The sequence below is a fragment of the Oxyura jamaicensis genome, chromosome 1, assembly GCF_011077185.1.
Source record: "Oxyura jamaicensis isolate SHBP4307 breed ruddy duck chromosome 1, BPBGC_Ojam_1.0, whole genome shotgun sequence".
In the NCBI taxonomy this organism is placed as follows: Eukaryota; Metazoa; Chordata; class Aves; order Anseriformes; family Anatidae; genus Oxyura; species Oxyura jamaicensis.
This window is the reverse complement of record NC_048893.1, coordinates 46,403,245-46,416,416: the sequence shown is the minus strand read 5'-3', so window position 1 is coordinate 46,416,416 and position 13,172 is coordinate 46,403,245. Positions and strand designations below refer to the sequence as shown.

At 36.9% G+C, this 13,172-nt stretch overlaps 1 protein-coding gene across 9 annotated transcripts in view; it reads right to left on the bottom strand.

Moving 5' to 3' along the window:
- The window catches only part of NR2C1 (nuclear receptor subfamily 2 group C member 1), a 55,910-nt gene that overhangs the window by 17,336 nt on the left and 25,402 nt on the right, over window positions 1–13,172 (bottom strand). For 5 of the 9 annotated variants that reach the window (XM_035337049.1, XM_035337060.1, XM_035337069.1 and 2 more), the window contains 5 exons: window positions 9,285–9,515; window positions 5,888–5,969; window positions 3,758–3,937; window positions 1,251–1,398; window positions 1,078–1,168 (listed from right to left, as the gene is read on the bottom strand). In XM_035337049.1, the coding sequence (XP_035192940.1) occupies window positions 1,078–1,168; window positions 1,251–1,398; window positions 3,758–3,937; window positions 5,888–5,969; window positions 9,285–9,515 (732 nt within the window). The remainder of the gene's footprint in view (window positions 1–1,077; window positions 1,169–1,250; window positions 1,399–3,757; window positions 3,938–5,887; window positions 5,970–9,284; window positions 9,516–13,172) is intronic. The other 4 variants (XM_035337082.1, XM_035337091.1, XM_035337100.1 and 1 more) reach the window with 1 other exon arrangement.

The following is a 13,172-nucleotide window of genomic DNA, read 5'->3' as shown; positions in this document are numbered from 1 at the left end:
CCTTCCTTCCTTCCTTCCTTCCTTCCTTCCTTCCTTCCTTCCTTCCTCTCTTCCTTCTTTCCTTCCTTCCTTCCTTGCTTGCTTCCTCCCTCCCTCCCTCATGTAAAAGTATCATAGTAATAGGAGAATATTTGAAGACAACAAACACAAAAAGTCACCTTTAACCAAGCAGGAAAATAACTCTGCTGCAGCCTTTTTGTAATAACTTTATCTAATTGCAGGGGAACAAGCTGTTTCAGTAGTGACCAGTACTTCAAGTAGGCAGTTAAGCCATGTTTCCCACCCTACTCCACAATAAATAAATAAATAAATAATAAGGAAAATGCACGTTTACAGGCAAGTAAGATGCTATTCAAACCAGCATGCTACGTGTCATTTAACTCAGTCATGCAGATAGTGCCAGAAAAATGAACTGGAAGAAACAACATTTGATGGGGCCTTTTGCAGACAGAGCGAGGCAAAATGCACAAAAACAGTGTGAGGTAATTTAATATCAGCTAGACAAATAGAGAAGCTTCCTACTGTGCATGTGTAGAGACATTATCACATCAATTTAGTGGATCGGTATGCATAACAAAATGGAAAGAAATGAAAACCAGCTCAGAAATATATGAGACAAAAACTGTTGCTCAGACAGCTCTTATTAGCTTTGAAAAAATATTAGCAATAAAGGGAAAAAAAATAATAACAGTACTTTTGAAATGCACTGTGATAACGCCATAGCCACGTGAGGTTTTACAAACACCTGACTGTATTGGAACAAAAGCAATCTCCAAGTGTCAGGATTACCACAGACAAATTAAAATAAGGTGGCCACTAAGGCTCTCCAAAAATGGGGGAGGAAGGCATTTACTTTGCAGAGTTTTTAGCATTTTTACTACGCAGGGACAGAAACAATATTCTGAAGAGAAGGTGTCTGCAACACTGGGTAATATTGTAAACCAATGTTTTAAACATGAATTTATTAAAACAAAAAGTACAACAAAACAGAACAACCTCCCATCCCTACATACACAATCATAGCAAACAAAAAGTATATGAATCAGCACTTTATATAGCAGTCATGTCATCATATACCTTATCTGGAGTCATCAACACAGTAGGCTCACTTTTTATCCCAGACTGGTGAATGTTAACAAACATTCCTGATTCCAGCAGACCTGTCGACCTGACACAAAACAGCACACATTTTAAATCTGGGGTGATTTCCAGAAACAGAGACGGTTGCTTTTGGAGTAGAATTTACATACCTTGCTGTATCATTGTCTGTTACAAAAGTTGGAGTTGCAGCTAATGGACTGCGAAGATCTTTCCGAATGTAGATCTTCTCTGTAGAAGCTGCACAGTTTGAAGACTTTTCTCTTGACACTTCAATAGGTTTCCTCTCACACTGCACAGCTAATAAAACAGTATGAAACTATTATGTCACATCAACAATTACAGTCTAAGAAATAATCCTTTTTTTCTTTACTTACTCTTCAATTTTAATAACGATTCTGAGTAGGTACAGAGATCATAATAGATATATAACCAGTAAACTAATAGCTTGAGTAAAAAACAACAAACACACTTGATTTGTTCGTAATGAAATGATGTAGTAGTCAAAGTCTGAGATCAAACATACACAAATTGAGTATTTTTTCAAGTTACAGTTAAGACAGAAATCCCCTTATACCTTATGTTCAATTTGGGTCTTTAAGGGGAGGCTTACTGCTTCTCTCTCTCAATTTCACTAGCCACACTCTCAGCTCATTTTTAAAGGACAGCAGGTCACTGAACCACATGACTTCATACACTTAAGGAAGCCTCCCAATTTAGGAGCTTATAAAATAGATGGGGAAAGGGATATTCGCAAAGTTCAATTCAGACCATTCAAATCTGGGCGAGACCTTGACCCAAAATCAATTATGTAATAAAACAAACAAATTTTTAATTTGAATAGCTCAGTGAAATTAGGTGGAATGAATCTGTGCTTTAGCCTATAGAAACATCACCTTCTCTTGGATGAATCAGAGAATATTAAAGTGAAATTTAAAGTATAATACCCCATGGTGAATTCTCCAGCTCTCAGGAATAAAGCTGAAGAAAAGCTTGTTAAATCCAACTGTAAACTCAATAAAAGGAAAACCAAATTTCTGGAAAAATAACAAACAGTAATGCCGTAAAATTTAATTAATAAAAGGTATTTTTGAAGTAACAATTTATTTTTTTTTTTTTAAATGATTTTTTCTTCAACAATTTTAAAATTGTACAAGTCATTTTATAGAATAGATTAAGATCCTGGAAAAGTTATAAACCCAGTCTGTACATAATTTAAAATGTGCATCAATTCACCAACTTCATAAGCACTGGCTACTGACCAGCAGAGACTCTTTAACATTGTATTGCGCGCAGGAACAGTTTAAGCCTATGGAGAGAACCCTGAACGTTGATTATATTTTAAAACAAAGTCCAAAAAAAACCCAACTTTCTTCAGTTATGCTGTTTTGGAAAATGTATAAAGAAAAAAAAAACAAAAACTTTCAAGTTAGTAGTAGACTATGATACCATTTCAATTTTTATAGTGATAATTGTCACAAAAACAACCACCACAGTATCATCATGTATTGACAATGCCATTAAACCTACCCTGTAAAACGTGAATGGTTCTTTGTAAGGGTGTGTAAAAGTCTTGCTCTTCCTTTTCTAACCCTGTACTCCCTAACTGGATCCGAGTTTGCTGAAAAAGGGCCAAGACTTCTTCAAGGGGCAAATAACCACGCTGAAGAAGCTACAGGACCAGACAGTACTGCGTTTTCTTTCCTCTCCCCATTCCACTGAGAGACGAAACTTCTTGTCCCAGAACAATCCTCTCCTCCACACAGTCTTCCCCCAGGACCCAGAGTTCCCTTTTGTGCCTTCTGACCCCCAGCCCCAGCTTTTTCGTTCTGCTTGAGGACTCTGTGGAGGGACAAAGTCCTGCCAGCTGAACTTCAGTGTAATGGGGAGATCCACTTCATGCCATCAGCTTTTCCTCCCTTTCTGAATTCATTTCCCCTGTGCTGGAAAAACATTACTGGCTTCTGCAGGCAGATGAGAGGCTGTAAGGACAACGTCCACAGTGGTTCAAAAGGGTGAGCAAAATACAGCCAGCTAGCACAGAGAAGAGAATGGCACTAATACCGCGAGTATAGCAGCAGCGTGGCAGTATTTGCACTTGTATTGCTTTACTTCTGGTGTATTTGGTATTCTGATACTACAGTAGTGTTAAGTTATCACTATGTCCAATGGAAGGAAACGTAAAAGGTAACCTGAAATCTGTAGGAATTGGTAAAAACTGCACTCTAGATCACTATAGATCTCTGTCTTGTGAGTAACTGTCTCTGCAGAGCTTTGCCAGAAACCCAAATTGTGGCAAAAGTGACAAGAAGGTAGAGGGATTTTTAACGGTCAGTAGCTTAAAATACACAGAGAAAAATTGAATTGCATGTACAAAAAAAAGTGGAGACATGCTTCACATTTGCAGCCTAAGAGCAACGAGTCATTCTCTTTTACCACATGCAGTGGGTTTATTAAGTTTGTCAAGTGATACATATGCTTGAAGCATTTCAGACTTCTGATCACACCCAACTTGCATAAGTCTTTGAAGGAAAAATATAAGATATAAAAATATAAAACTGAGATTAACAATCTGTTGTAATATTATAAAGTATGTATTTTATAGCACAAACTTTAACACAGCTGCCAGCTAAAATGATTTGCGCTCATTCAGACTTACAGTCTTGTTTCATTCCAAATGCTATGCATCTCTGCAGCCTACAGTACTGACATCGATTCCGGTGGTGTTTGTTGATAACACAGTCTTTTGTTCCTCGACATGAATAAACCAAATTCTTGCGTATGCTCCTTTTAAAGAATCCTTTGCATCCCTCACAAGTTACCGCTCCGTAGTGACGCCCTATTTCAAAACAACAGAAATCATGACATTAGTTTCACACTGTAATACCTCTTCTTTACAGTTTTTCTTTACCCTTATTTTTCCCCCTAGGTTACAGATCTTAAAATACATCTTGTGGCTATAGAACAACATAAAAATGTAAGTGAAACACATTCTGGTTTAGAGCACTTCAACAGGATCAATTTTTCAAACAGCCAAATAACCAAGAGCTTAGTAATTTCTTGCTGAATCTGTTGACAGCAGTGTTAAAGAAGCTAAGAAAACAGATTATCAAGAACGCAGAAAAAACTCTTAAGTTATATATTCTTTAGCAACTTTAAAAAAAAAATGTAGTTGACTTGTAATGAGTCAAGTCCTGTTATTGCTGATTACAAATTCAGCTGTAGAAATTCTATGCATTGTATCTAACGGAAACATGGAAACTGCAAATACCACATTTGTCAGCAGTACGTATGGCTTCAAAGCTCTACTTTCACCTTTCATTTTCCGAACAGAGCAATGCTACATCATTAGTTCTTTGAGTAAAAAACCTAATTGAGAGAAATAAACTAAAATAGAACACATTTTTTAAAATCTGTTCTGTGAAATTTCTAACACTAACATATAAAAATTGCTTGGATGTACTAGAGAAAAAAAGTTGAATTATTTTCCTGAAGTAAATTGTTTTGATTCTTCTATAGCACAAATTGAAAATATTACTAAATACTACCTCTGATTAAGTTATACTTGGCACTTCCAACAGTAACAGTTCTGTGATGAAAAAAAAAGTTAAAACCAAGATCACCAACAAACACTCTGCATACATACTGCAGAGACACCAAGGCTCCTCTTTGAACTAAGTAAGGCATATTACAGAAATAAGTCTCAAATATGAACTAATTTAAGGAAAACTATATTTTTAGATTCTTTCCTCATTCTTCTCAAACTTTTTTTTTAGATACATCAATCTCATCTGCCTGAAATTTCTAGAAATTCTGAATTCTAGGTTTTCTACACTCGATTATGACAACCATGTTACCACACTACTAGATGTGAAATTTACAAAGCATCGTATATATTAGGTATCACTAAGTATAACATTTTAATAGCAGCTGGGCTTATGAATACTTAATCTGGCAAAATAGAAATGTTAGGTGATTTCATTTTCTAGGCAGTTTGCTCTGCATCCTACTACCTTTCATGATGAAATCCTAGTGTTAACTACTTCCCTCCCCTGCCCTGCATTTTCATACATTCTATTTCTATCACTTTCAAGAAGGAGTATTTAATTGCAGTTCCCATATTTTGATATTATTGGAGGTCCATCACACAGATTTCAACAGACAAACCACGAGAATTTTCTGAAGGAGCAATCATTTCCCTACTTAGTCTAATTTTAGCTAGCTAACTATACTGATCTTAAGTTTATTTGTAACTGGAACTATAGTGCATTTGTACAGTTCTAATCATGGTTCTTCAAATAACAGGCTGTACTACGTAAACCTAAGGTCAGCAGGATTTTTTTCAGATACCTACAGTGTTCTCCTTGCCTGCTGGTTTCATATTTTAAACAACAAACAGTTTTCTCATCTATTTTAAGAGAATTTCACAAAAATAGCATACTCAGTTCACTGCATGAACTTTTAAGAAAAAAAAATCTTAAGAGCAAGTCACTTAAGTTATTCTAGCAGCCAATTTTTATAATCCAAATTAAAATGCATTAGCCTAAGAAAGAAGGCCAAAAATTACCTGGTAGGAAACGTATTTAATTTTTGATGTAAAACAGTAATAAACAAATCCTGCCCACAGACCCTGGAGTAGTATTTAGTATTAACTCTCTGCTACAAAAAAGAGTGTGTTTCCTGTTTGTGTATGAGATATACCTATACATATTCCAAGTGTTACATAGCTTAAGAAGAATTTTAAACTGCTTTTATAAAATTGTACTACCTTAAAAAAAAAGTTAAATACCTGATGCCTTGTCTCCACATACAACACACAGATCAAACACTTTATTTAGGGCCTGTTCATTGGGAGAGTTGTCTGTTAAAATCTGGAAGAAAATAGGAAATCATTTCATTTTTCTTTTTCTTACCATCAAGAAAGATTAAAATAAATCTCATGCTTGTGGATTTCCTCTAAGATAAGGGACTAAATCTACAAAGTATGAATTTTCTTGAGTACATTTTACAGTCCTCATAGACAAAAAGGAGCTGAGCTACCTGCCGTGCCACTGAGCTCCTAATCAGGACGCAATGAAAGTTTTACTGATAATACTTCCAGTAAGATTTCAAGATTTTGTTTTATCTAAGTATTACCTCTGCAGGATAGACTGGCATTTTGAAAGACATTTATCATCTGCACGCTCATTTTGTTGAATACATACATACCTTTTGGTGAATTTTGGATTTACAGTCTAATGACTTGATCATAGTACAAAGGAGGCAAAAGCATTAAACAGAAAAAAAAAGCCTTGAAAGGGCTATTATTTCTATATTCATAATTGTTGATTCATTTTTTACAATACAAATTTTTAACAATGAAATGGTGGATCAATAGAAAACATTCTGAACAGTATCATTTATTACCAAGTGGTATATAGTTTGGCTTTCAGCATCAGTCTGACATTATTTCTGCATTTGTGTCTTGTCTTATTATTTCTGGAACCTGTAAAGTTTTGTTAAGTACATGTTAGAACCACAGCACTACAATGCAGGCACTACAGCCTTCTGTTTGATCTTTAAGAACTCTAACCCCCTGAGATAAATAGCATACATTAAAATAAATAAATAAAGAAAGAAAGAACCCAAACAATCATGTAAGTAACAACCAAACACCATCTTGACAATAACGTAAAGAAAAATTTTTCTTTCCACTAAAAAGCATTATAATTTAGAAGTTTTACAAGTTTCTGACTTCTGCAGTGTCTTAAAAGGAATACAGGCACTCTCATTCTTGTATTGCATATTCAAAAAAGGACCTTTGGTAAGAAGAAAGATAACTTACTGAAAGAAGAAATCACCCTATCTTCTACAGAGAAAATTTAAAAATCACATTTTTCCAAGTTTGGAAACTAGGATGGACTTACATAGGGGAATGTTTAAGAAGTCTGTTTCTTTCTAGTCAGTCTCTGTTAACAGCACTGTCTCAGAGACTTACCTATTAAGTTTTCTTTTCATATAGCATCATTTTAAGAAAAATAATCTTGACAGGTTAAAAGAATATTAACTTTTCATTCCTTCCGAATTTCGATCATCACCATTATACACGTTCATGACATGATATAAAATATATACAAACAAATTTTTAGTCCTTCCACAGATGAAACCTGCACCGAAACTGGAAGTTCCACATAAGGAAGGACTACAGAATTTGGCCCAGGAGGAGATTAAAATCCCAGACTCAGAGAACTCATCAACTGACCTTGAATATGTAGAATACAAATTGATTATTAGAACAAAGAAGAGCCACTGAAGGTGAAGCAGACGATGGGAGAAAGGGTTTTGCAAAATGTGTCAACGTAAAAATAAGATGTAATAAAGGAGAGATTTTCTGTGTAGCAAATGAACAGGCATTTCAAGTGAAGGCTACAGAAGAATGACAAAAAACACAAAACTGCAGATGAAAGATCATTTAGGAGAGAATACGTGAAAGAGGCCAACGAATACAAAGTTAAACAACAAATGAATGGTACTCTGTATTTCACTGACTCTCAGTGGAGAACAAAAACAATCTCTGCCACTACATACTTGCTGACAATAGAACAATCTAACTCAAGTAGGAGAATATTTTGTTGCCTCTCAAACTCAGCTACGTTGCCCAGACTGCCCAAGCACAACTAGAGTCTTTATTTTTTTGTCCAGACTTCCGCTATATCCGAATCTTAATCTTTAAACCAGTGTGGCACACTTTTCTTCTTCACACTGTCTTCTGAAAAAAACTTCCTATTAGGATTACTTCAAATCATATCCCACTGCTTTATATGTCTGTTGAGGCCTACCTAAAAACGAAATGTACGATACCACCACACACGCTGAAATTCCTCTCGATTGGTTTGACTTTTGCTACTGCTTGCACATGTGAGTAGTAAATCAGAGCAGTGGCCTGGCTCCTAGAAAAGCAGAAACTAAAAAGATCAGGAGTCTTCATTTAGGACAATAGATTACCTGAAGAAGGATATGATAGCAATTTGTAAAAAAAAAAAAAAAAAAAAAAAAAAAAAGGATCAATTTTTACTATTTTTACTATATAGTTTTTACTGCCATAGGATATTATACTGACCAGAACATAAATGGTCTATCATAAATAACAAGAAAGGTTATTAACTTCAGTGGCAGCTATCAAATAAGGTCTCACTGCATTCTCCAGATCAGGAGGGCCCTCTAAATCATGAAGTACTGGAAGCGAAAGGGTACGCTCAGAAGGATCATTATTTACGTCTTCAGTTTTTAATACATTTATTCAAGCACCTGTTTCTGGCCATTTTTTAGGTGTAAGATACTGGACTAAATGGACTGTAGCTATCCTAATGTTGCCTGGCATGCCACACTGGTGTAATTTAATAGCAGAATAAATGTACATGGGTAAATCAACACGCGATAACTGCGCTTTAGCTGAAGTGCAGTAGTTTCCTACTTCATGTAGAAGGATCTTGTATATCCCAGGTCTTCTGGGCATGTTCTTCTCACTCTTGGAATGAGTGCCATCACATGCTCATCTTTTGAGGATATGGGGCAGAAGTCTTGGAAGTTGGAGGATAAGGACTAAGGAAGCAGCATGATGTATGGTGGAGTAAAGAGCGCTGGGGACCAGTTTACGGAGTTCCAGCCCTGACTAGTAACAATCTCACATCATTTTGGGTTTTATAAATGCAGAATCTTTAGTGCTACTTTCCCACCGCCATTCCCTACTAATAGTCTCTCTGAGAAATTGCCTTGGAGTACAATTCATACAGCAGTGAACAGTAGTTACAACAAGTGTATGAAAAGGAAAAGAAGGAGAAGGAAATGTTAAGTGATGAGGACAAGGGAGAAAAGATCTTTTTTTCAACAATATATGAAAACAGAGGGAGAATCAATGAAGCAGCAGTAAAGAAGGACTGTTGGTATGTCTGGAAATGACAATAAAAGTAACACTTTCTAATCTCATGAGCCATGATATAAACGGATATAAATTTTGAAAGTAGTAAGTTCACAAAAAAATGTGTTCTTCATAATTGCTAAGTATCCACAATGAGTCCTAGTGCAAGAAAAAGTATAGCATTAAAAAAAAAAAAAAAAGAATTTGAAAAAGACAGACATACTTGGAAATAAAACATCTCTTCTTATCCCATTTGAACCATAAGTATGAAATAAAGTGGATTATCTACCTGGATGTGTTGTGCAGATATATCAGGGGATGCAAAAAACAGTTGGTTGACACCTGCAGCATCTGGAGTTGCTAGGATTACTTTTCCTGGAGTGGAATCTTGTCTGGCAAGGATCACCTTGCTTGGGGTAGAGCCATCATGATTTGTTAAGATGAACTGCTTGCCTGCTGAGCTCTGATCAAGTGCTGTAACAATCTGAATCTTCTGGCCCGTCTGCTGATCTGTGACAATCTAATAATACATTTATCTCAAATTGTTATGGTAATGTAATCACCCTTGGGGCCCAATCTGGGCTCTCGAAGAAAACGGGAATTTTGCCTTTGACAGCTATGAAGTAGGATTGTCCTCCCCTCTGTCACACAAGAGTTAAGTAAACTCAGGCAAAACCATGGATTTTCACTTTCTTTTAAATGCACTTGAGTCAACTTTGTGTTTGAAGTCAAAACCTGAATTATTTTTCTATTTATTTTTTTTATTTTTTACAAATGGTCCATGCTTTTACAAAACTACCAAAACCCTTGACAATTCTAGCATCCACAATTTGAGGTGTTTGTAACTCAGCCCTAGGGCCCATAAGTTTCTGAGAAATCTTTAACTTTTGAATTTGCTGCACACCATACAAAGTGCTTAGCACCTCCTGTATTTGTATGCTTAAAAACAAACATCCTAAAACAACAACCATAGACTTCAGATCAAAAAAAGAAAGCATCAAACAGCAAGAAAAGCAATAATATTTTCACACAACTGTACAAACATTTTATACTTCATTTTTTGGTCTGTTTTTACATGTATGTTCCTAAATAAAGTAAGTTAAAATTCTGTTTTTTTCTGCCTCTGCCATTTTTTCCTTTTTTTTTTTTTTTAAGGAAAAAAATATTTTCATGTTTCATTACTTAATCAAAATGAGACCTACAGGTTGTTTTTTCCATTTTCAAGCACAAACACAGTAGACTTTTATTAAAAACCCTCCAGTAAACTCATTTTTTGCCATCTTTGTCAGAAGATTATAATTCTTGGAGAAAATCAAGATTCCATCTGTCTTCCACTATACCACTTCCTTTTAGCCACTTCTTGCCTTTCTTTCCAAAAGCTTATACCAAGAACTGCCTGGTTTATTCTAGAGATTAAGGAGCACCATTATACAATTACTATTTCCTGGAAACTATATTTGAATTACTTACCAATTAAATTTGCTGTTAACATTTCAGGCATCTAACTTTTTTTTTTTTTTTTTTTTTTTTTTCTCTCTGCAAAGCATAATTAAGACCTGTTTAGGCTAGAAGGCCAGGTAATTATAGAATATCAGAGGCTAAAAATATAAAGCAAACGTCAACTACCATGAGATCTGGGGAGCAGGGTAGGAAGATAGGACAAAAACCCCACAGAAGTTACCAAGATGATTAATACAATGTTTTCCATTCAGCTTTCCAAGATATACACATACCCAGGACCACAAATGACTACAACAGTCCTTTATTTCTTCTTTCAATTCCATTATGATTCCTTAAAAGGCAAAACTTCCTTGCCATTTTACATCCTTTCTTCCCTTAACTTTCTCCTTAGATTCCATTTGTCTTAATTTTACAATCTTTACTTTTCTTGTGTTCTTTCTGGCTATTTCCAAAGTAGCTGATGTTCCCTTCCACTTCCCCTCTCCAAGCACCTCTACTTCACTGGGATTAGAAGAAATCCAATGCATGTGATCCTCAACTGCGTGCATAAAGATACAAAAGCCAAACACAATATTGTGCTGTTTCTTGACTTACTCTTTAAAATATACTCATCTAAAACCTGTGTCATTATCAAAACGTAAAAGTGCAACTGTAGACATCAAAAGAAGGCAAATACTTTATCTACTTCAGTTTATATGAAGTATAATATAAAGCTAACTCAAAACCTGACATTTTCCAGTGACAATACAAATTTGAGCTAAGGTTGAAATTATTTTTTGGTATCTGCTTATTATTATAGTCCAGACCCTTATTTTTAAAAGGCAGATATGTTCACTGCATGACATAGTGGGTACAATGTCTGCAATAAATCCTTATGGGCAGATAGCTGCAAAAACTCCACCTAAATCTCAAAGGGACTTTGGAAGTGGAGCAGTCCACCAAAGTATAACAACTTTATAACAACTCCCAGTACCAAAATACTGAGATAAGAGAAAATAATCAGAGGGAAATCTTCTCAAGAAAATACATCAGGGCTCAAAGAAAACAAACAGTGTTTCTGAATAATCTGAAATTCATTGTTGCCACAGAGATAATGCTATAAAGCAGGAATATATTAATTCAGGATTGTCTGCCTAAAAATATATTTTGCCCATGTATTTGAGTGTCCTGATGATAACTGAGGATAGTATTTTCTTTCATTTCATTCATTGACGTCTGTTAACAAGTCTTGACTTTCATTTAAATATCATTTCAATAAATTAAATATCTCAAAAATTCTTGGTTCCTGTTTTAGAAAAAAAGGCATGTATAAACACAAAGGGATGATTCTACCTGCTGGTTTTGAAGAGAAATGTCAATTTAACAATGTGGCATTCAACTTTTATCCTATAGAAACTCTGCTGCCTTTCGGTAGCAGGGTTTTGATAGTGTGGGGGGTTTTGCTAGTGTGAGGCTGCAGGGCTGGCCTTTGCGAGCAGGGCCCAGCAGCTGCCCCGTGTCACGTAACAGCCAGCTCCACATGGCTCCAAACAGAACCACCAATGGCCAAAGCTGGGACAGTGAGCCGTGCTGGTTGCACCTCTGACAGCAGATTTAAAAAAAGGGAAAAAATGCTGCACTACTGCAGCTGAGAGAGAGAGGAGTGAGAAGCAGCCCTGCAGCCCCCAAGGTGCGTGCAGCAGGAGGGCAGGAGGTGCTCCAGGCAGGCAGCAGCAGTTCCCCTGCGGCCTGTGGAGAGGCCCCTGGTGGAGCAGGCTGTCCCCCTGCAGCCCATGGGTCCCACATGGAGCAGATCTCCACGCTGCAGCCCGTGGAGGAGCCCCCGGTGGAGCAGGGGGATGTGGCCTGGAGGAGGCTGCAGCCCATGGAGAGCCCCTGCAGGAGCAGGCCCCGGGCCGGAGCTGCAGCCCGTGGAGAGGAGCCCACGCAGGAGCAGGGGTCTGGGGGGAGCTGCCGCCCGTGGGGGACCCGTGCTGGAGCAGTTTGCTCCTGGGGGATGGACCCCATGGTACGGAGCCGTGTGGGAGCAGTTCCTGAAGTCTTGAAGGCATCCCATGGGAGGGACCCTACAGGGAGCAGGGGCGCAGGGGCAGAGAGGGACCTCGAGGGAGTGGCGGAGATGAAGCACTGGCTGCGGACTGACCGCAGCCCCCATTCCCTGTTCCCCTGTGTTGCTTGGGGAGTGCATGTAGAAGAGGGTGGATGGAGGAAGGTGTTTTTTGTTTGCTTTTAGTTTCTCACTGCTACTCTGCTAGTGATAGGCAATAAATTATATTAAACTCCCTTATGTTGAGTCTGTGATGGTAACTGGAGAGAGATCTCCCTGACCTTATCTCAACCCATGAGGTTTTTTTCAACTTATTTTCTCCCCCTGTCCTTTTGAGGAGAGGGGAGTGAAAGCACAGTGTGTGTGGTAGTGCTGAGCTGCCTACTGGCATGAAACCACTCCAGAGACAAAATGTTAACTTTCCCTAAAAAGGGTGATTAGTGAAATATGTTTTAAAGAACATTCTAAATTTAACATTTTAAAATTTTAATCAGGATTTTGTTATTTCAAGATTTCAGATAATTTTTATGTGCACGTAATAACACAGTAAAGCAAAAAATATTAACTGAAATGAGAAGCTCAAAATGAACCAATCTACTATATTTTTTGAACATTTCACTGAGATGTATTTGTTCATACAATCTACTTTATTTTTCCACTAGAAATTTT